At 50.4% G+C, this 23,855-nt stretch overlaps 1 protein-coding gene across 3 annotated transcripts; it reads right to left on the reverse strand.

Moving 5' to 3' along the window:
• Positions 1-1,141: 1,141 nt before the first annotated feature.
• On the reverse strand, positions 1,142-23,708 carry ILKAP (ILK associated serine/threonine phosphatase). 3 transcript variants are annotated; one of them, XM_026491474.4, is made up of 12 exons: positions 23,593-23,708; positions 15,587-15,652; positions 15,056-15,112; positions 12,125-12,244; positions 10,827-10,953; positions 8,599-8,705; positions 8,127-8,220; positions 7,797-7,884; positions 6,345-6,466; positions 3,538-3,657; positions 1,619-1,700; positions 1,142-1,416 (listed from the first exon to the last, which is right to left on the reverse strand). In XM_026491474.4, the coding sequence occupies exons 1-12, from the start codon at positions 23,645-23,647 to the stop codon at positions 1,273-1,275; spliced, it is 1,182 nt and encodes a 393-aa protein (XP_026347259.1). In that variant the 5' UTR covers positions 23,648-23,708; the 3' UTR covers positions 1,142-1,272. The 3 variants fall into 3 exon arrangements, with proteins under 3 accessions (XP_026347259.1, XP_026347271.1, XP_026347263.1); XM_026491486.4 differs by having other exon boundaries at positions 15,564-15,652; positions 23,593-23,636; XM_026491478.4 differs by lacking the exon at positions 23,593-23,708 and adding an exon at positions 15,443-15,489 and having other exon boundaries at positions 15,587-15,610.
• Positions 23,709-23,855: the final 147 nt, after the last annotated feature.

Consider the following 23,855-nt stretch of genomic DNA (forward strand, 5'->3'; position numbering starts at 1 on the left):
TTGCCAGGGAAGCCTCCGTGCGAAGCCGTCCCCAGCTCTGGGACAGTGGCATTTGGGGAATTAGGGGCACCTGTTTTGTGGTGGGGAGATGTGGGCTGGATCAGCTGCCCTGTTTCCCGGCTCTAGGATGCTGGGGTCCTTTCTTTGGGGTGCCCCCCGTACATCAGGGATGGAACCTGCGCTCCACACTGCGGGGAAGGGTGTGCTCAAAACGTTCCGAAGGGACGTGCAGCAGGGACTCCGGCTCCGCCAACGGAGCTGAAGGGGCGATAAGGCGTGTGCTGGGCGGGGCCATGAGCACCGGCAAACAGCCTCTTCCCAGGCAAGGTTTTCGAAACTTACATCATCCTGTGGCAAACTCCACACAAGGCCTGAGAGCCGCTCCACGGAAACACGGCTACAGCGATCGTGGGTCCTGCTGTATATGAGCACTCGAGAAGTACCTTATTCTTGTCGACAGGCTAGGTATGCATGTTAACATCTTTACAAGGGTCCCCCTTTCAAGTGTCCCCGCAAAGACGGACCTCAGCCCAGCACAGGGCCAAGGGGACGCACATTCCTAAAACTGGACGGTGGATTTCAGAGGCCGATCTGAATGGCAACTTGACTGCTCAAAGCGGGAGGCTGCCCGCTCTCCACCCAGGGCATCCAGACGCGGGCACCGGAAAGCCGGCTCCGTAGTCCTTGGGCCACACCGCATCTGCATCACTATCAGCGGAATCAGAGAGCAGCCAGATTCCAGGCCGTTCGGGAGGGCCTGCCCGAGGCACACTGCTCCAGCCAGGAGGAACTCAGCATCCCCTCCCCTCCTCAGCCAAGGCTCGCATCCGGCGCTGCAATGTTTATGCAGCCTTCTTTCATCTGGAGAAACGCCAGACGGCTCTGGTGGCCTGTTTGGGTGGTTCCTACCTCAGTCTCCTCCCCGTAAAATGCCACTTCCCCAGCCAGGGTCATTTCAAGGGCAAGAGAGCACACATAAGTGCCGGGAACAACAACACATTGCACCTTGAGTCTTTGGGGAGGGGGGTCACTATCATGGGCCAATCCAAGAGGCCAATGATGGTTTAGTACAGAAAGAGCCAGAGCACAGCCAAAAAGACAACCCTTGAAGGGTCAAGAATTGCTCAAATTAATAAAACACTAGGGAAAAAAAAAAGAAACCTTTATTTACAACCATGGGAGTCCCACAGGAGTACACGAAACACACAGAATGTGCACACACACGATGAACCTGTGACGTCGATGCCATGCCGCGCTTCCGGCCCGCCGGCCTCACGGGGACCCTATCCGCACCACCATCACGGTGACGTTGTCGGCCGAGCCCCGCTGCACCGCCTTGCTGGCCAGCCTGTTGCAGGCGGCTTCGTAGCGGGCGTCCATGGCGGGCTTCCCTTCCCGGCTCTGGATCTTCTCGTCCTAGAAGGCAGGAGAGGGGCACCAGTGAGCGGGGGATCCCTGCCCCCCTTCGAGAAGCCATCTCCACGAGGAGGTGCTGCTCTCTAGCCGCCAGCAGGCAGGCAGTTGAGTCCCGCGGTGGAGTTCACAGTGGCCAAGTGCCCCAGGGGACACACCACAAGCGTAGCTCCCACGGCGGGTCCTCGCTGCCAAGCTCTCTTACCTCCAGGCAGGACAGGATGAAGTTCACGGCTTCTTCTGGTGTGAAGACCTTGAAGAGGCCGTCGCAAGCCAGCAGAATGAACCTACAACATGGACAAGAAGGATAAATGGGCTGTGGCAGCAAACTGCACACGATAGCTTGACGACGGAGGTAAAAGAATACTTGTCCAGCTACTCAAAGGCTAAGACATTTTTTTTGAGAGTGAGAGCGCGCACACATGCGAGGGGGCCAGGAGGGGGACGGGGAGAGAATCTCAAGCAGACCACACTGAGCACAGAGCCCGATGTGGGGCTCAGTCCCACGACCCTGAGATCACGACCTCAGTCACAATCAAGCTGGTGCCCCAGCCAAGAATTTAAAAAAAAACAATTTAACTTTTATGATGCAGAGGTTGAAACTACTTAAAAATATTTACAGTTATGGGGAAAAAAAAACAAAACAGGCACCCGGGGGGCTCAGTCGAGCGTCCGACTCGATTTCAGTCAGCTCAGGTCATGATCTCAGCGTCGGGTGTTCAAGCCCCGTGTTGGGCTCCATGCTAGGCGTGGAGCCTACTTAAAAAAATTTACAGCTATGATATTATCCATCAAAATTGGGACTACTCTTCTGTTCACCAAGAATACAATTACGGATGAACCCAAGTACCAGGTGCTGCACTTTCTTAGATCAACTCGAGAAAAATCATGGGATGAAAACATCAGGTGTTACGGCAAATACACACTGAATTTCTACCACCACATGACAGCGCAGGCCTACATGGAAGGGCCTCGGGCGCTCACAGCCCTCATGAGCGCGCTGTGAGAGTCCGGGGCGCAGGCGGCACAGCCAGCTGCCTCCGCCGTCTGACACGGGATTAGCTCCCTTTCAAAGCCCCTCCTCTGGACTCCTACCAGAGCTCCCGAACGACGGAGGAATGACCCGAGCTTCCCCACAGCACTGAGGCAGAATCATCATTCTTTGCTCACCGAACACTCACTGATCACACGGTGTGGCTGGAACCCAGCAGGCACGAGGCCAGGCGGGTGCCTGCCCCCTCCAGTTTGGTGACAGACCCGAGCGACCTGTCCCACAAACGCACGACTACCACCCAGAGCAGGGGCGCTAGCACAGTGCACACAACAGGGGCCCGGGGCACGGTTCAGAGAACCAGAGGGGCTGGGGGAAGCGTCCCAGGACAAGACCCCAAGGTTGGTAAGATCACAGCAGCCGTGCAGGCAGAGGCAGGAGTGGAGACCGGGGAGAGGCTGAGCAGGCAGGGCCACGGGAGGCTCCCTCGCACAGCACAGGGAGCAGGGCTAGCAGGGGCCCCTCATGAGCCTCCTGGCCCTGCCTACCCCAACCCTTGACAACTCCTCATGGAGGGCTTCCCCTGGCTGTGGCCGGGCAGGGCGCCCTCTCGGCGGGCAGCTGGGCATGGCCACCTTCTTCCCCACTTAGCCCAGCTCCGCTTCAGTACCGCTCCTGGTTCTCTAGCAAGCATGCGCTAAACTTCAAACTCCTCAGCGCAGGACTCGGGACCCTTCATAACCCGGCCCCAGAGCACCTGCTGCCATTCCTCCATCACTGGCATCTGCGGGGCCGGGTGTCCTACTCCCCTACTGTAATGGCTGTGTGTGTCTTCCCTCTGCTGGAGAGCCCTTCTCCTTTCTCCAACAGGGATGTGGCCCAAGTCTCCCAGAGCACCCCATGCCCCCCGACACACGGTGCCGGAATCACCCACTCAACATGTACGCTCACCTAGCTGACTGGGGAGCCCACAAGAGCAGAAACCAGTCAGCCCATCCCTGCACCTCCAGGCCCGGCAGTGCCCCCGACAGGGCCACCCCCGCCCACTCCAGGTTTGGGATCAAAACTACAGGTTGGGAAGAGACACGAGCCCCTGTGTGCGCACCCCCATGCCTTTGCTATGGTGCCGTTACCTGTCGTTGGGGGTCAGCTGGCAGCGCCTGATATCCGGCACGGAGGTGACCCCGCAGCGCTTGTACTGCCCGTCCCCGATGGAGCGGGACACCTCCAGCACACCCAAGACACGGCCGTCCCTAAAATGAGGGAAACACAGAGACTCCATCTGACAGCTCACGGGTTCACAGTACCGACAGTGGACCTGCCCAGCAGAGTGAAGGATGGGGCCTGTGCCATCTGCATCATTAACCAGCATGGCCGTCTCTCGGCCTCCGTACAGAGACGCCTGCATACTTTGTGCGGGACCTGCACGCTCTAGATCAGGGAGATCAGGAACATCCCCGCTCTCCTCGGTGCCTGAGCCCAGCCGCACCCTGACGCGGCCCACGGCCCAACCTGCCCATCTGCCTGCGGCCGAGCTGGACCTGACAGGCCTGGGCGGGGACCCGGCTTTGTTTTTGTTTTGTTTTGATACTGATGCCCCTTCAGGTGACTGAGCAGGCGGCCAGGATTAAGAACAGCTGGAAGAGAAGGATATTTTGTATTTGCACCTAACCAGACTTGGAAAACAGCTGAAAGTGACTAGTCCCAGATTCTGAAGCAGGTTTTCTTTACGTGGCCTACAGACAGGATCTACTTTAAACTGGATTAACTGTAGCATTCTGCACATTCAACTTTCACCCGTTCTCTTTTTAAATGAGGCAGCCAGAGATAGGGAGGCGACCTCTAAACAGGACGCATGTTCTATGAGCAGGGAAAGAGCCCCGGCTCGGTGCCCCCACGGACAATTCTGGCGGGTCAACGAACTACGCAACCTCGGGCAGCTGCGAGCTCCCAGGCCCCCAGACCCTCACGTGTGCAACCAGAGAAGGCACACAACAAGGCACGTGAGTGCTCAGCAAACCCCAACGCTGTCGGAGATCTGCAGAGGTCTCCCAACGAATGAGCGCTCTGGAGAGGCTAGGCGGACGCGTGCGGCAGGAAACGCCTCATGGGCCTGGGCCACCGCGCTGGGGTCAGGATCCGGCCTGGCCGCCGGCACTTCACTACGGCCACAAAGGCACCCTCCGAGGGGGCACAGCTGAGTCACCAGCAGACCTGCCGGCCACTCTTCTCAACGTATGATCACTGCAATGAACAGCAACAGGGCTCAGAGGACACAGGCGCCGACCCGAAGCCCGAAGGGTGGGCCGCCTCTCAGGAAGCAGCACCAAGTGACCAAGTGACGAAGTACTGGGTGTGGACCCCCCCCACCCAAGTCACGAAGCTGGCTTGTTTCAACAAGACTGGGTTCATGCCGCAAGCCCACAGAGGAAGCACGGAACAACTCCCGAGCCACACCGCAGAAGCTGCTGCTCGCATTCCCGCTTCCCGGGCCGAGTCCCGCCCTGCCGGAGGCACAGGGGAGAGGGGGAGCCCACGGAACCTCGGACTCAGCAGAAGCCAATCACCTGTACTTCAGGGCACCACGGACAAGCTGACCGCACTTGGCCTGAGTCCTTCAGGCCCGGCTTTCGGCAGAGAGGAAGGGCACACAAGCAACTTCGACAACCCACGAGAGAACAGGGATCTAGACCAGGCGGGAGGAAACCCTACCACCGGAGTCCTCCTTTCCTGAGGGGTTGTGTCTGTGACCAACCTTCACACTGGCCAGCCTCACATACGCACACAAAGCAAATAGGGCAAAATGTTAACTACTGAATCTAGGTGGTTGATGTTGAAATGTTTTACTCTTTAAAATTTTTTTCTGAAAAAACTTTCAAATGAATCTTTTAATAATGCAAGTGGGAGGGTGTGGAGGAAAAGGCCCAGCAGGCCAGCCGTGCTGCTCGGAGCCTCCTGCCCCTCTCCACCGCGAGGGGACCATCCTAAGCCACACCGTCCAATCGCGTCTCTAAGGCACCCAAACCCTGCTCTTAATTACGTGCAGACTGGGAAACAAAGTAACTGTCAGCCCTAGGACTGTCAATGTCAGAGTATCTTCACGGAGTTCAGGCGAAAGCAGCATTTTGAAGTTCTAAGAAACTTTTGAACAAACTCGAAGAGCTCTGACTGCTCCCCAGAGAGCCCCCACCACCACCGGCCAGAACCTGGCTAGAGCAGCCACAATGAACAACGGGGGAGAAACTGCCCTTCCAAGGACAAGCAACTACAGTCTTACATGGATACCTTACTGCTCTCTCGCCCCAACAGAACACAATATCCTAATGGTCAAACTGTAAAATGAACCAGAAGACGCTCTGGCCAAACTTCTAGCGCCATGTCCTTTAAGTGGAATTGTCCTGCGGTACAGAGGAGACATTAGCCTCCATCAGCTACCTTAGAGACACGGCAGATCTAAGCTAGGGCAGGCATGTGGTCATCAGAGACGTCCGGAGGTGAAACGGGGCCACAGACAGAGCCAGCCAGGCAGGGCCCTCTGTGCCAGGAAGCCTAGAGACACTGAGCACATGCTACAAAGACCCACTGTCTTTACCACTTCAGATTTTCTCTCTGGAGAATTTGCCTAAAACTGTAGCTTATTCAGTTGTGACAAATAAATAGTATTTAAGAAAGTTCAGAGGCACAGAGAAAATGTTGCAGACGGAGAACTTGAATTTTAGGCAGGCTTCCTCTTCTGCGAATGCAGGGAGCCATGTTTCCAGTACCCTCTTTTACTCAGCACCACCTGGACATAATGTGAAATCCTACAACATCCATTCACCTGCTTCCCCAGGTTAGACCTCGGACAGTCTCGCCTCACTGCGGACCGCATCACATGGAAGGTTCTACCCTCGGAGGTCCACCGCCCTCCTCCCCGGGAGCGCCCGCCAGTCCCCGTCACCTGACGTTCCCTCCAGCCTTCTGTATTCTCATTCGCTCTTCGTACTGTGTGGGATTATGCTCCTTGCTGAGGCTTAAGGCTGCATGCTTTTGACTCTCCTCATTAAAACGACACAGGATTGCCTGGGAACGTGGAGATTACGACAGTCAGGAAACTCAAAATTACCAGGTGAAGACAAAGCTTAACAATGGAGTTTCAGATTCCACCTCCTGCTGACAAATACGAGTTCAGAGGATCAAGCAGCAAAGGAGTGTCCCAGCAGTGAGGGGAGAAGCCCTGCTCTGCGTCTCAAGTCTGGGGCCAGCACCGCTGGCTGAGCCCCGCGCCCCTCCACCCCCTCCTCAGGTTGCTGTCTTCTCGCCTGGGACACAGAAGGGAGGCACCTGCCAAGGACCAAAGCCCTTCCAGGTGGCGTATTCCGTGAGTCTACAGGAGGCAGAGATGGGGGGGGGGGGGTGACCACGGGCGCCTCCAGGCACTCCACCGCCCTGTCTGCCACACGGTAACTTCTGGGAAAACCTCAGTCTTACAGAGGAGGAAGACAGGGCCTGGAGAATGAGTATCATGCCTACAGTCACAGAGCAGAGCCAGGATGCAAATGTGGATCTGACTCCAAAGCCTTTTTTTTTCTTCCGCTGATTTTACATGTCATTTGTTATTTAGCCTAAACACATGTGCACCTGGGACCGTCTACTAGAAAATCCCCAGAATATAAGACCCACTCGCGCAGGGACTGCCTGTGATGTTCACTGCTGGACCCCCCGTGCCTGGCATCTATTTAGAAGTCCCTCTGTAAAGTGATGGGGGGGGGGGCAGCAGGTCTGCAGACGCCACCTCACAGTGGGAAGGGTCACCTCACCGCCGTGACTGCTGACAGAGTGCAAGGCTTGCTGCAAGAGGAATGGAAAGGACCATCAGGTTCTGAGGGGGGGTGAGCGGCGGGGAGCCCGGCTGGAGGGTGCCGCCCCCCAGCTTCAAGTCACTCCCCACAACTGGGGCTGGAATATGGGCGTCACTAGTGGGAAATAACTGGGTTTTCTTCCGTTGGCCATGTGACCTGGGCTCTGGAGAATGGCATATCAACTAGCACTCCTCCAACTACTTTTGACTTTTTCTGAAATCACATGATTTTGGGAGGCAAGGGTTAATGCTTTACATGTATTACTGTCTGAGGTCAGAGAAACGCAGCTGAGAAATATTTAAGCGACTGCACACTGACGGCCTACAGCACCATCAAACCAGAGCGCACACACACTTCACAGGGTGTAAGTGTGCCAAAGAACAGACCGCCTCAAGCGTGGCTGCTGGTCCCCCACCCAGACCGTGGCCTCTGAGAAGGCCCCGGCTGCAGCCCCACGAGACAGACTGCAGCCGAGCCAGCACGGCTGTCCTGCTCCCCACGCGCCGGCCAAGGGGCCGCCCACGGAGCAGGATACCCGACTAGCCACATACCCGACTATCTCCGAGGTTGGCGATATAGAGAATGTTGTCTACGGCCAGAACACACGTGGCAGTGGAGCCATCTTTCCAGGCAGGCTTCCTGCAGGGAAACACGTCAGAGGTATGGTCACCACCAACGTGCTAGCAACTTCCAGAGCTGACTGCTCAGTGTCTTTTACACTTGAACATGGAAAAAACCTCTTTTTTACTGTTTCAGATTTAGTTACGAGAGCTTACTACTCAGTGGTACGTACTCTTCAGACAGCGAGCACGGATACTCAACTATCAGGAGACCTAGAACACATACATGCCGCTCACACGTCTTTATGTGGCCGCACTTACTGGCTTGAAGCTTGTTTAAGGAACTCTTCATCAGTGTGCTTAAAAGTGTCCAAAAGGCATCTCTTCACGGTTTTCTCTACACTGATGACATCTCCTATTACAGAAGAACAAGACAACAAACTCTTAGGAAAGGAAATTCTCCTTTTGCTGCCATTTTGTTTTTGTACTGTGACCAAGAACATCGCCACTTCCTCACCTGTAAGGCAGGGTCATCTGAGTTTGGTCTATAGTCTCCCAAGCGTGAAGGCAAGACACACACGCATACGCAAACATTCCACACCAGGTGCCATCACGCAGACACGACGTCCTATGCCAGCACCCTACACGGCACCACCTGCTCACCCCAAGAGCCCGCCCCCCCTCAGCCCCACTTTCAGAGCTACTAAGGGCTCTTTCCAACCCGTCACATCCTCCTGACTTACACGAACAACAAGCACCAAGATGGACACAAACTGATTTAGTTCAGTCCCACCTTTAGGAAATTTCCTGATTAAGTTCTGATGCAAATTCTGGGCAGCAAATTTTGAGGCTCGAATTCCTCCGTGTCCATCAAAAACAGCGAAATATGAAACCCGGGTACTGGAAGAATGAATTGATGGTTAGAGGGATTTTCACAAAGATTGCTCCTCTCCACTAAGACCTCTAGATCTTTTTTTTTTCTTTTACAAGAGAATGCGCATGAATGTGCATGGGGGGGGGCGCCAGAGGGGGAAGCAGGCTCTCTGCTAAGCAGGGAACCCGACATTGGCTCAATCCCAGGACCCCAAGATCAAGACCTGAACTAAAGGCAAGACACTTAACCGACTGAGCCACCCAGGCACCCCAAGGCCTCTAAATCTTATCTCAAACAGTGAGCATTAACAAAACAGAGGATGTCCCCTGGTAAGATACCACGCTGTCACAAATGAGAAAAAAGGACATAGCATCAACTCAGACAATGTTGAAATAACTCTGATGGTATTTACATTTTTATTGTTTTTTAAAGTTTACTGATTTAAGTAATCTCTACACCCAACATGGGGCTCCAACTCACAACCCTGAGATCAAGAGTCGCACGCTCCACCAACTGAGCCAGCCAAGCGCCCCACGTTTTTAACTTTTAATTTAAAAATGCCATGAAAATGGGGGTGCCCGGCTGGCTCAGTTGGAAGAGTGTGTGACTCTTTGATCTCAGGGTTGTGGGTTGAGCCCCACACTGGGTATAGAGATTACTTAAAAATAATAATTTAAAAAAAAGTTGACTCACATTTTTTTTCAAAAATCAAGATTAACTGATCTTTCACTGAAGACTAGAACTTCTATTTAAATCAGATTTAGTTTTATAAGCTAACATACCAATAAAACAGTTACTGACTTAAGACAATGAAAAACATCTAAGAGAGCAGAGGGTAATTCCAGAATCGTTCTTCAGACTGATCCAGCATCTAACTCTCAAGGCCCTTCGTACCACTCTTATCCCTATTCCCCTTCCAAATTTTGCCAGAAAATGTGCATATATGGAACAAATGCCATTAATGATCTGTTTTGAAAAGGAAGAATGCAAATGCCTCTGAGAAATGACATTTACCGCACAGAGCTGCTTTTTCAAACGCGTTTCCAGTTCCTTTTCAATGGAGACATCATGAGCCATGGGAAAAAAAAAACCTCATCTGGTTCCTAACCCTGAACAGTTCTCTTATGCATGGTACTTGCTCAGTACGGTTTAGTGATTCCAGTGAGACACCCCCTCCCCCCCCGGGGCTCTCCAGAAGTCCCTTTCCTCGCTTCAGAAGTTAGTCCAAAGCACACTCCAGGTCAGCAAGGGCAGCCTAGCAACAGTGAGCGTATGTGTACATACAGTCGCTTCCGCACATGACCGGGCACCCTGCAGGGACCTCACTTCCTCGACTGGATAAAAGCCACCGGCAGCAACGGCCCCAGCACACTGTGTGTTACTGACCAGCTGGTGTCGGTTGGTGAATGTAACATACAGGTTACGTGCTCATGGAAATTTGCTGGTACACAGACTATGTAATTACGTGGCAGACACACGATCGTATATGTAACGCAATGCGTGTTCATTTACCTTGGCAGGACATGGCCTACCTTCTCATGGTTTTCCTCCATGCCTAAGAGCTTATCCATAGGCTTCATTTTAGTTGGTGCAGTTGCAGGAAAATTTTCACTGTTTTTCTTCTCCTTGATGCCATTTCTGCTTCTTGTTCTCTCTTTGGGCCCTATAACACTAACTCTGCTTGATTCCATGTGTGGCTGTAATTGGCACCTTCCCACTCTACCTACTAGCTCAGAGTGTAGACTACTGTCTGCTGGAAGCTCTCCAGATACCGATGAAGGACACCACACCCCGAAGACCCAGCATGTGGAGCCCCCATTCCCGTGTAACGTTTCTCAGCTTTGGCAGGAATGACACTGGGGGTGGACGACTGCTGCAGGGCTGTCCTGTGTGCTGCACGGTGTTCAGCAGCATCCCGAGCCCCCCCCGCCAGATGCCGGTGGCACACCCCTGCATGTGACACCCAAAGATGTCAGGGAGGGGCAGTACTGTGCAAAATCACCCCAGCTGAGAACCACTGACCCCGAACCAAGCAGCCCCAGCGATAAGGGATTCTTTCTAGTAAATACAAACTGAACACGGTCCAACCCTCCAGTCAGAACAGAGACTTCGGTGCCAGCCAGGCTCGTCCGAGCACGGACACTCACATGAGGGACGATGGGGGCCTACACTCCTCCGTGATGTCGTTCAGGATGACGTGGGCGTCCTGCATCTCCTCCCGCTCGCCCTTCCGCTCAGCCACATAGCCCTTCAAACCGAAGATCGCTGAGGAGGCTAAGGGAAAGAGAACAAAAAGCCAATACAAAACTGTGCTCTGCCCTCCAGAAGCCCTAGGCCCAGAGCAAATGAGAGGGAACTCTGGCTGTTTTACTCAGTAATGCCCTAACTGGGCACATAAAGAAGCTGTACCCCTCAAGCCCTCTATCTCCCAGCTGCACGCCTGTAACTCAAATCAGACCCGTCTGGACAAGGACAGTCTCCCGAAGGCTGAACAGGGAAGAGGCCTCAGCAGACAACGGCACGTTAGTACGGACGGCTCTGGCTAAGGCACTGAGTCAAAGTACCAGAGCAAGGAATGTGCGGTCATCCCGAATCGGGGCAAGGAATCACGTACGCATCTAGTCCTGTCAGTAACTAACGAGGGCAGACAAATTCTGAGTTTAGGGAAATGCCAGTAAGTAGAACTTATCTCAGGTGCCCCGCTGGACATCTGAAAATATCGATTTCCATGCCTGAGGCTGGTGAAGACCTTGAACAAATGGGAAGACAGTTGCTTCTCCTCTACCGGAAGAAGACAAGGATGAAAGGGCCCACCGGAGGCTCAGCAGCCTATTTCTATTTAACAGCTAGCTATTTAACGGCTAGGTTAGGTCCAGCTCACTTTCGGACACTGTAGGGCTTTCGTCTGGCATCTCTGGGGCACGAAGTGGTCTGGTACAGTGCGTGAACACTCACCGCTACCTCTCTCTAGCGGATACCTCGCATTTCTTCCCTACTCTGACAAGTTACAAAGCTGACGACAAATTCCTACTGCTTTTTCCGGCCTCAGGCTCTCTCTTGGGACGCTGCCTACGAAGCTAACCACCGGATTCAAAGTGCTCATCAGCAGGCAGTGAACAAAGACGGGGAGTCAGAGAGGACGCGGGTGCTCAGTAAGCGAAGTGCTCGCTAGAGAAGGGCAGGTCAACCACCTGGGCTCTTCCCCCATGAGGAACGAATGTAGGTTTCGTGTCTGACCAAAGGTAGGGTCATACATGAACGGGGGAAGTAAACAGAGGCGGCAACAGTAAACTCAGAAATCTGTTTGCAAAAAGGGAACTCTTCTGGCTTCTTAAACACAGACATAAAAAGGAAGCGCCATAAATCAGAAAGCGGAGCTTGATTTTGCTCTGGGTTGTTTTAAAATACGAGGTCTACTACATTTGTTTTCAAACTGTCTGAAAACCTTTACAAACTTTCTTTTCCACAAGCTCTTCACTGCCATTCTTCTCTTCTTCAGGGGCTTTTCTCTTTGCTCCTTTCCCTTCGCTCTTTACCGTCTGGGACATCGAAGTGTCAAGGGGACCTGGACACAAGGAAAAGCCAGGGAGACACAACTGTAGACTGGCAGAAAAATCCCCCGCAGACCAGGCTCCGCCCCCGCCCCCAGAGACGACACGACGGGGCGCACGAGCAGAGAGGCAGGCGCAGGGGTCACAACTATGACCTTGAGGGGTGGGGCAGCGTGCTGGGGAATCAGCAGGGCAGGGGACCACAGGTCAAGGTCCGGGTCCTGCTCAGACCAACTGTGAAAGGACGTGCAAGGGAGGGTTCTCCGTGGGGCTCTGTTCTGGGGCTACGGCACACACACGACGTCTCAGAGCCACGGGCTCTTATTTATAAACAGGGAAGTTTCCAAAATCTGCCAAGTGACACATCCTAAACCAGTCAAAAAAGGAGGAAGTGCCAAAAGGGGTTTAACATGAGGTAAACGTCAGGCTTTGGGAACTGCTGGTATCGTGAAAGGCAACACAGGACTGCTGCAGCCGTTCACACTTGCAGAGGGAGGAATCTGTCTGCACTCGAAGCCAACGCTAAGAGCGCCTGCAGTGTGAGCCCGTTCTGAGAGGAGAAAAGTCTCGTTTCAAGTCCCGGTTCTGCCACTCACGGAGACGTGCCCTCGAGACAAGCTAGTTAACCTTCTGGCCTCAGTTTCTTCATCTGTGACACAGGGAGAATACGGTCATCTCGGAAGGTGGCTTTAAAACCGTTGGGGACGAGGTATGTAAAGCACTTAGCACGGTGCCTGGTTCATGACATATCCCATAAATGGCCGCTGCTGTCCTAATAAAGGGCTCTATGTATTCTCTGCAGTTCAGCATGAAAGCAGGCAACCCTTACTCAACCACTGTTTGCCAGACATCTCTGAGCACTGAGAAAAAGGGAAAAGAATGTCCCTGCCCTCAAGAAGAGTCAATTACTTGCAAAAGGATAGACGTCTGCAACAGCAGAACACAACACCACATGTCTGGTCCCACATAATCAGGCACGTTAACGGAGAAAATTTCACGGATGTTTCCAATACACTTTCCCCAGAGGTCTCTCCGGTAGCCTCCTGTCACTTACTGTTTGTTCCAGCTTTCCCAGTGTGTATGTAAAACAATCTTCCTCTCTTTTAACTTGCAAAAGAGAGACATTTTTATAGTTTTGTTGTTGACTCCTGATTGAATCACAGTGTAGTCAGAGAATGTGGTCTGTATATGAAATCAGTTCTTGGGGGCGCCTGGGTGGCTCAGTTGTTAAGTGAAATCAGTTCTTTACTGGGACTTACTTTACGGCCTAGAATGTAGTCGCTTTTTGTAAATGGTGACTATGTCTTCTCAAGAAATCCAATATATTGGATGCAAGGTTAGATTCTATATCCGAAAAAATCAAGCTTGTTAATAATGGTGCTGAAATCTCCTAAGTTCTTACTAGTTGACTGTCTTTTGCGCTAAGAAGAACTAAGACATAGCTACGGTAAATTTTATTTTATTAAATCTGTTAAGAGCCCTTTTGCACACATTAACTTTCATTGTAAGAAAACTATCTTGGGACGCCTGGGTGGCTCAGTCGTTAAGCGTCTGCCTTCAGCTCAGGTCATGATCCCAGGGTCCTGGGATGGAGTCCCAAGTCGGGCTCCCTGCTCAGCTCGGAGTCTGCTTCTCCCTCTGCCCCTCCCCCTGCTCCTGCATGCTCTCTCTCCCCCAAATAAATACATAGAATCTTAAGGGAAAAAAAGAATACTGTCTTTATTGGGAAAGTTTCAGGCTTAACTGTATAGGTCAGTATAGGTCCACAGGCCTGAAAACCTGAGAATTCTGGTGTAACATGATTGTAATAACTTTCTCTAAATACAGGAACTATACTAATTTAATCCATACATTCTAGACCAATCCTGATAATTTTTATGTAATGAATTAATAACACAAAAAAACTCCTTGAAAAGCAACAAGTGTTCCACCTGATGACATAAGGAAGGTTCTTACACTAGAAGATAACCGCAAATGAAAGCAGACAGCCTGCACCCCCCACTGTCCCCTCCCTCTGTCCTGTGCCCCCTGCCCTGCCCCAACCTGGGGGAATTCCACGTGAGAAGCTCTCAGGGGCTCATGTGGACTAACACATTCATCACAGTGACAACCGACTGCAATCTGCTCTGCTTTCCCCTCCACCTAACTGGGACGTAAAGAGGAAAACACATTTACAGGAACAAGTGGAACCAACATTAATAGGCTTGACGAAAATGAAGACGAAAATGAAATCAAACCAATAAAGAGATTCTTGAGAACACGTAAGGATTGACCGAAAATACTCAACCAAGGTCTTTAATTTCAAGAAAATTCCTGCACGTGGTCTGTACCAGTCACTAAACCAGTGTCATTCAGATTTCATTTTCTTAAGATCAAAATTCTTTTTAATGTTAGTGCCAAAAAAGAGAAGACTATCTGTATTTACAGTTTCAGGGATACTAAAAGTTTTTTAACTTTCAAATATTCAGATACTTCTGCTGAATATACTTGAGTCTGTCAGGAACAGACAGGCAGAGGCAGACTCAGATTTTTTTTTTTTAATGTTAGTAAGAGAGTTCAAAGTAAATGAATGAACTCTTAATTCTTAAAGTTATTTGCAAGAAGTTGAACCCCAAGTAAAAAATAATCACCAAAAAGTGATGTAGCATATAATCTTTTTGCTTCCACCTGATGGTGCCTATGTTATTTTATTTTAATAAATCTTATGCTATACTTAATGTCATCCTAAACCCTGTTAAAATCTATTAATAATTAAGTTTTATATAAGGATAAATTTTGTATGTATCATTCCCATCAACACATTGAATTTTTTCCCTACCACTTACCTGAATCGCCACTGCTGGCTGGTGGGAGATCATCAAAAAGCAAAGGTCCCCCTGACCCTGAAACACAGCAGAACACTTAGTGAGCCCACAAAACCTGGGTGAGGCTTAAGTTTCAGAATCCATCCCACCAGGACACCTATGCAGGTCATTGAAATAAATTCAAAACCTCTCGTGTCAATCCAGTGGCAACTCATACTTCGGTAAATAATGTCTTGAACCTATTTTATTTCAAGGTCCTCTCAATTCAAAGGAAACAAATATCTGCCTGAAAGAGTTAAATCTTATTTCAGCTAGTAAAATAAACACTCAAACGAACCGGAGAAAACTGCTCAACATTTTTACGCAGTTCCTCAGGGCTAGCGACTAGCGGATTTTTTTCTGCCTTACCTGATGCCATGGATTCAAAACTTAAGACAGTCCAACACCTAAAACATCTGTGTGTTGAAAATGGGGGAAAGGGAGAAAGATTCAGACAACTACAACCCCAGGATGACACGTTGACACACACCTGGGAGAGCCTGAAGACTGTACCTGAGTCAGTACTGCTGGCCGGAGGGAGGTCATCAAAAAGCAGAGGTCCTTTCTGAGCTTCTTTGCCTAGAACACAGAGCACCTGCTTAAAGAGCATCTGGTCAGAGGCCAGGACAGGCGTGCGAAGGGGGAGGCCTTTTGAGATGTTTGCTATTAAATTCAAATTTTCTCCTCCTTGTTGGACCAAATTCTAAAAAGTTATTTTCTCAACAGCTAAATACAGACATTTGCTTCCAACAGTTATAGTCAACACAAATGCAATGAAAGATGACCCAACATGTGTCTGAAGGGCCACTGGGTATGTTGAGGAAAACAAATATTTTTCTTGATAATTTCATTCCTTATGTGAGCAGCAAACATCGAAAAACCTTTAAAAAAAAAAAATGAATCCTGGGAAGAAAAATACTGGTTCTAGGACAAGAAAACAATTATTTGGTCCCTCAAGATAAAATGCCAAAGACAGAGGGATCTCTGTCTGACCAAAGACCTATGGTCTTAAAAAGTCCGATTTTAATAGCATTCTGAACGGACCACCCACTAGAACTCAAACAAACGAGCACAGGGAAGGTGAGAGGCTGACGGAAGCAGATCTGTGAGAACTTGGCAAGTCCAGCACAGTGCCCACTTCAATTACTACCTACCACGAAAATGAAAATTTTCAGATACTCCAATATAACCTCAGGAGAAAGCCAAGGACGTTTTTTAAATCTAAAAACCTGAAGATTTACACACCAAGAGGACCGGTCTTAAATGTTTTTTACTCAATTATCCCTTTCCACCTAAAATTTAACCACCATTCCTTATTCTCCAGCTTTCCCAAAAATTTCTATTTAAGCTATTAAATATAGGAACTGGTACACAGGAAATGGGGGAAACCAAGGGCTGAAGATGTGGATGTGCACATTCCCATCCTATGAAGTTTGTCCCACCTCTTGTTCCTCAGAGTTCAAGTACAGAAATGTACTCACTTAAAAACCGGTTCAACTGTATGCTCCGAAAGGCTCATCTCCATCGACCCTTTCCCTTTGCCTCTATGTAGAAATGAGCTGGGCATCAATTCTACTTTTTTCTTTTTAAGACTGTATTTATTTACTTATTCATTTGAAAGAGAGAGAGAAAGCACACGCGCACAGGAGCAGTGGGAGAAACAGAGGGAGAAGGACACGCAGAGAGCGCTGAGCGGGGAGCCCCACACAGGCAAATCTCACGACCCTGAGACCACGACCTGAGAAAAATCAAGAGTCGGACACTTAACCGACTGAGCCACCCAGGCGCCCCCAATTCTACTCTTTTAAAAACAGAAATTTAGGGGCGCCTGGGTGGCTCAGTGGGATAAGTGTTCAACTCCTGATCTCAGCTCAAGTCTCGATCTAAGGGTCGTGAGTTCGAGCCCCATGCTGGGCTCCATGCTGGGTGTGGCGCCTACTTAGAAAATAAACAAATAAATAATAAAAACAAAATAAAAACAAAAATCTAATTTAAAATTTAGAAACTCCAAGGCAAGTAACTTCTTCAGGAGTTTTTAGGTCAAAAGTACCTTAAATACCTTATAAATTCCTGATTTAACAAAAAGTAACTTGTCCGCTTTATACCCTAATTCAAACGGGAAATGTCTACTCCATTGTACTGTTATCCCTCAGGATTTCCCAAACAGACTAAGTAACTATAAATACTTTCATTTTTCTCACAAGTGACACAAACACTCTATAAGAGGTATTCAAACAGCAGCATCACGAGCACATTAAATGGTATTAGAACAACCATTTACTCACTCTATAAAGCTCCTCCAAGAATCCCTAATATTCCAGCAGGGCACTTCCAAGAGGAACCCAAACCCAACTGGATCTAACCATCAAATGCCCATTCTCCTCACAGACTCAAAACCATACGGGACGACGCAGAGCAAGCGCACTACGTTCAGTGGGGCCAGAGAGCCGGGCATCTGGGGAGAGAGAACATTAAAGGGAGGAGGCCGACCTGAACAGCAACCAACCCTTGGGTCAGGTCAGATTTTAATTTCCGAATTAAACTACCCATCTAAATCGGGTCCTTCCACTGCCAATGTCCAACGGGGGAAGTCCTCCTTCCCAGGTAGTACATTTTCAGTTCTTGCAAGCATTCGTCTCCACAGAGCTTCCAGGTTAGCACCAGCCTGGCCTCTGTCCTTTGGCTACAACTCTGAAATAGTACCCCGATGTGCGCACCACCCCAGACAGTGGCCCATCTCCTCGCGCCGAATCGAATGAGCCTCCCCCTCCTTCTTTCTCACTCTGGAATACTGTGAGTGCTATGTCAATTAAACACAACGAGATCGTCTCCTTTTTGTTGGTCACAACTGAGAACGGCTCTTAAGAATAATGAACATTCACCGCTGCCAGGCACTACTCCAGTGCTCTCTACAAGTGGCCAGTGCACTCAATCCTCACACGAGTTTTATGAGGTGGGTACTATTACTGCTGTTCCTTCCTGACGAGGAGACTGAGGCAATCAGGTGAAACTGAGGGAGACCGGTGAGAGCGGCCGGTCCAGTCCAGGCTCCCTGGTTTCCCTCCGAGCTCCTGCGCGGTGCCCCACGGCCGCCACACGCCGGCTCCCTGAGCCCTCCGGCAATCCTACGAAGGCAATCCCAAGGTTCCTGATCTCTGGAATACTTTCTGCATCACTGAAAGGATCACTTAGAATAGCCTGTATTTGGATTCTTAAAAAAAATAAAAATAAAAACCTGTGGGGCGCCTGGCTGGCTCCGTCAGCAGAGCACGCAACTCTGGATCTCGGGGTGGTGAGTTCGAGCCCCATGTTGTGTGTAGAGATTACTTAAAAATAAAATCTTAAAAAAAAAATCTGTAAGTGACAGATGCTATAATGGAAACGTCTGATTAGCCAGAACCTTACATTCCACTTCGGATAAATAGTAATCCAAAGTATTTAGACAGAGCGTGAAGACAAAACTTGGGAAGAAGGCCCCCTGAATTCTAAATATAAGACCTGAATAAAGAATGAAACAAGACCGGAGACCATTTTTCATTACAGTTAATCTCATCTTGGTTTGTTTTGTTCTGTTCTGAGTTATCCATACTCTGAAGCTAAGTCTACCGAAGGTGCTACTACACGCTGCGCAGAAAAATACTCCCGGGTTGATTATATTCATGTTAGCTAAAGTTGCTGTGTACAATAAAGATCAAATATTCTGCCTCAACTGTTCTTTATACCTGAATTTTTTCAACTACAAAAGCAGTGTACCTTTTCCAAACACCGCAGAGGCATTAGAAGAAGACCCGCTTTCCCCCCAAGAAACGGATCAGTGTGCACGTGCCACAGTCTACGCTGATGCCCTTGTGTGTGCTCGCGCTACTGTTTAAGGGGCAGAAGCGTACTGTATACAACACTCTCCATGTGCGCCGGTCGTGTAAGCCTCCGGGCATGTTCCAGGCCGGCACACCTGGGTCTAACTGCTCTCTCCCACAGCCACGTTCTGTCCTGTGTGGGAGGCACCGCCACGCGCCCGCCCAGTCCCCGTACGGATGGGCATGCAGGCTGATTCCAGTTTCTCACACGACAATATCACAGTAAACGACCACGGACATATATCCCTGCTTAATCTGCTAGACGGCTGGCTCAAAGCGGAGGAGTGGTTTAAATCTGACAGATGCCCAAATTTGTTTCCAAAAAGTGGTGCTAATGTCTACCCCCAACATACTTTATGAGAACTTCCGTTTCTCTCCATCCTCACCGCCAGGATACCAATTTTTAATCTGCTGGTGAAAACACAGTGCATCAGTGATTTGCTATTCCTTTCCTCAGTGACTCAGGAAGCTAAGCACTGGTTTCGGCCGACTGGCCATTTGCGTTTCTTCTTCCATCAACTGTGAGGATACAGCCTTTGGGCTACCTGTCTTTTTCTTACTGATGTGTTTGAGCCTTTCATTTATTAGGGATCACTGGTAATGTGTACAAAATTATTTTTTTAAAGACTTTATTTATTTAGGGGCACCTGTGGCTCAGTCGGTGAAGCGTCCACTTCGGCTCAGGTCATGATCACAGGGTCCTGGGATCGAGTCCCAGCATTGGGCTTCCTGCTCAACGGGGAGTCTGCCTCTCCCTCTCTCTCTGCCCCTCCTCCCTGATAATTCTCTCTCTCAAATAAATAAAATCTTTTTTTTTTAAAGATTCTATTTTTTTATTTGACAGAGAGAGAAACAGCCAGTGAGAGAGGGAACACAAGCAGGGGGAGTGGAAGAGGAAGAAGCAGGCTCCCGGCAGAGCAGGGAGCCTGATGCGGGGCTTGATCCCAGGACCCTGGGATCACGCCCTGGGCCGAAGGCAGATGCTTAGTGACTGAGCCATCCAGGCACCCCTCAAATAAATAAAATAAAATAAAATAAAATAAAATAAAATAAAATAAAATAAAGAAGAGGGTTCACATCCCTCAGAACTATTAAAAAAATTAGAGATTCAAAAAAAAAGATCTTACTTACTTATCTGAGAGAAAGAGAAGGATAAATAGATTCCCCGCTGAGCAGGAGCCCAACGTTGGGCTCCATCCCTGGACCTTGGGATTACAACCTGAGCTGAAGGCAGACACTTAACCTACTGAGCCACCCAGGCGCCCCTACGAAATTATTTTGTCTTTTGCCTTTGTGGTATTTCGTCCTGCAGAAATTTGTATTTTTACGTAGTTAAATCCATTTTAATTTCTTACGAGTTTTTTCTTGCTTACCCTTGAAGTTTTACAATTAGTGTTTTTTTCTAATATCTTAAACTTTATTTTATATTTAGATCTCCAGAGGTTTTTTTGGAAAGTATTTTGAAGATAGCCTACCATGTAATATTTACTTAGTTCTGACATCTGACTGCTGACCATCAGTTTTAAAGTACAGTGGTGTAGCAACCTAGTAAGTGAAAGAACCACCCTATAAAACTGATTGTCAGGTATAAGCTGTTGATCTTAAAGACATCAATGTAGCATTTTTATGAGTATGATAGAGCAGAGAAGTTTCATTCCTGTCTGATATGGGCATACTTCCTCATTTAGGTCAACTCGCTACATACAAAAACTTGATTCACTCAGCAATCAAATCTGTAAGTGCTGGTGTGAAAACTACTCATTTAGCACAAAATCTGAAAATATTTAATGCGTTCCTTCTACATTTTTCTTCAGACCATAAAAATTAAGAGGCCTGGAGGCAGGAACATTAGACGGAATGTTTAAAAAAATCAAAGAACAAAATACACTTAATGTGATCTGAGCAGTTCCTTCCTTTGGACACCCACAAAACCCAGTTAAGAATGTATTTCTTTTTTCCTCTTAAATAGCTGTTACGGTTAACAGCTCATATACTAACATCTAAGCACTAGCATCCACTAAGCACTGACCCTGCCGCACCTGCACTAAGCACGGAGCATGCAGTACTCTAGCACCAAGCATACAGTACTCTAACATATGCGCTAACAGGAGGTGGCAATCCTACTTTACAGGTGTGGTAACACACAAAGTAGAAGGCAGTTAGTGGATCTGAAACCAGTTTGATTGTATGTCCAAAACCACTCTTCTCTGGGACTGTGAAAATGACTAGGTCTTTACTGCTCCCGGCATTAGCACCTGCACATCACGTGTGAGGGTCAGGGTGGTGCAGTTTTGCTCATCTTTCCATTCAGTTTATGAAACCAACCTTATTTTCCTTTCATTTACTCCATTTTCAATTTTATCAACCAATATCACCGATTTTCTGAAACAAAGTATGGCATTTAAATTAATTTTTTTAAATCAGTTTTTTCACAAGATAGTGAAATCAGATTCTGTTCTTGTTCAAATGATTTTTTTTTTAACCCGTTAGATCTCATTTTGTTAGTTTTAACAACTGCCTGTCAAGATAACTTTGGATCACGGGGCGCCTGGGTGGCTCAGTCGTGAAGCATCTGCCTTCGGCTCAGCACATGATGCAAGAGTCCTGGGATCGAGCCCCGCATCGGGCTCCCTGCTCTGCTGGGAGCCTGCTTCTTCCTCTCCCACTCCCCCTGCTTGTGTCCCCTCTCTCACTGGCTGCCTCTCTCTCTGTCAAATAAATAAATAAAACCTTAAAAAAAAAAAATAAAAAGAACTTTGGATCCCAACTCTGTCACTCACTTTAGTACTTATCCCACCCAGCTTCCTGTCATCTACAAATTCAGAAAGCATGCCTTCTTTGTTTTTAAAGCTACTTTTTAAAAAATACACCCAGCCAAGCAGGGCCTGTGACAGCATCAGTGCCCTTCCCACAGCAGGGAGTGAGCAGGGAACAGGGCTTTAAACATTGTGCAGCCGCTCTGCTGCCCCGGCATCTCAGGCAGGGTTGGAGATGCCCTCCTCACTCACTGTGTTTGGTGGCAAGCTGCCAAGTATCAACTTGTAAGAGTGAGGAGTTGTCAAATTTTGTATCATATAAAGGGTGCCTTTTCCTGAGCAGACAAGTTAATTTCGGGTAAAAAGTTATGGAGATTTTTTTCTTTAAATGACAGGCTTACAGGCACCTCTGCAAATCCAAACTCTGCCCCAAACATATTCAGAGAGAAGGTATACTCCATCAACGGGTAAAAACAAAACAAAACAAAACTTCACTTACAAAGCCAAAGTTTTCATCTACAAGTAGAACAATTTTACCCACAACTAGAACAATTCAGAAAGTGAATGGCTAAGGACAGTTATTGAGATGTTTCCGAACCATCAGAATGGTAAGTAGAGAAGAATAAGGGCCATTACTAGGAATAATGGCCCCATAAAGACTGGCCGGACCCTGCACGCCCGACAAGCAGAATCCAAGCCCCGTGCAGGGCAGGACCACACCATCTCTAGAGCCCAAGTTCACCACTCCTCCACACTGGTACGGTCAGGCAAACCAGAGGATTGAACGCCCCCACACACGGGTCCCTGGCCTACAATCTCTGCAAATCCCAAGTCTACCCATCGCCAGAGGCCCAATTCCAGCTCCGCCTCCTTCCCCACTTTTTCCGGATGGACTACAAACATCACTCCTCCAAGGCACTCCGCGTTTCCCGCAGTCCTTAACTTTTGCCAGTTCTAATTATAATCATTCATATTTAAGGTCTTTGCAACCAAAGCCTGGATCTAGTTCCCCTTCCTATTCCCTCCAACGGCGGCTTCCAAAACCACGGTCCCCAGACTCCTCCTGAGCTGGCCAGTCAAAATCCCCCGGGGATTTAACAACACACATTCAGGACCCTACCTTGGAGGCTTTCCGATCTAGTGGACGGAGGGGAGCCTAGAAATCTGAACTTGTTAAAGTTTTCCAGGCCGTCTGCCACCGAGATAGGCTTAGACCTGCGGCCCGCGGTGGAGCGGCCGCCGAACGCCCTGCATGCGGAAGTGCCAGGAAGTCCCGCACAGTTACACCCGCAGCGAGCCCGGCGCACTGGACACACGGCGCTAACAAAGGCCTGGTCCCAGGCTGCTCGTGCGTGGAGCTCCCGCACCGCCCAGGCCGGGCGCGCAGCAGACGAGCGCACCTGCGCCGGTGCTCCGGCCTTCGGGGTGGGGGCCCGCGGACCCGAGAGAAAACTACTGCGAAAAGTAAAATCGTAGGAGCGCGGAGGACGAGCCCTCCGCTCTGGGCCTCAGACACACCATCGATGACGCCGGCGGCGGCTGCGGCGCAGGGGGTAAACACAAAGCCCCCGGCAGTCCCGAACCTGCAGCCCGGCCGCAGTCACCTCCGCGGGGCCGGCCGGAAGGGCGCGGGGCCGGGCCGAGCGCGCGGGCCTGCCGGGCCGCCCTCCGCCGCCGCACGTGCGGGCCGCACACAAAGGACGCGGCGGCCGGCGGCCCGCGCCTCGCTCGCCGCTCCCACGCCCGCCCTCCTCCGTGCGCAGCGGACATGGCGGAGGCCCGCCGCCCGGGCCCCAGGCAGGCCGCGCTCGCCCCCGCTCCGCCCCGCCGCCCGCCTCAGGCGCCGCGGGCCTCCAGGCCGCCGCCGCCCGCCCTCCCCTCGCCGGCCGGGCGGCCACCCGCTTACCGACAGCCGGGCGCGGCGAACGCTCGGGCTCCGGCAGGTCCCCGAACAGGTCCATGGCCGAGGCTGGGCGGCGGCAGCGGCAGCGGCGGCGGCGGCGGTCGCGCAGCCCGCGGGCGGCGGCGGCGGCGGCGGCAGCAGCAGCGGCAGCAGCGGTAGCAGCGGCGGCAGCTGGGCGGTGGCGGCCCGGGCGCCGTCAATCACCCGAAGGCGGGCCCGAAGCTCCACCAATCGGCGCGCGGCGTGGCCCGGCCGCCCCAGAGTCC

This window comes from Ursus arctos, unplaced genomic scaffold, assembly GCF_023065955.2.
Source record: "Ursus arctos isolate Adak ecotype North America unplaced genomic scaffold, UrsArc2.0 scaffold_1, whole genome shotgun sequence".
NCBI classification, from domain to species: domain Eukaryota; kingdom Metazoa; phylum Chordata; class Mammalia; order Carnivora; family Ursidae; genus Ursus; species Ursus arctos.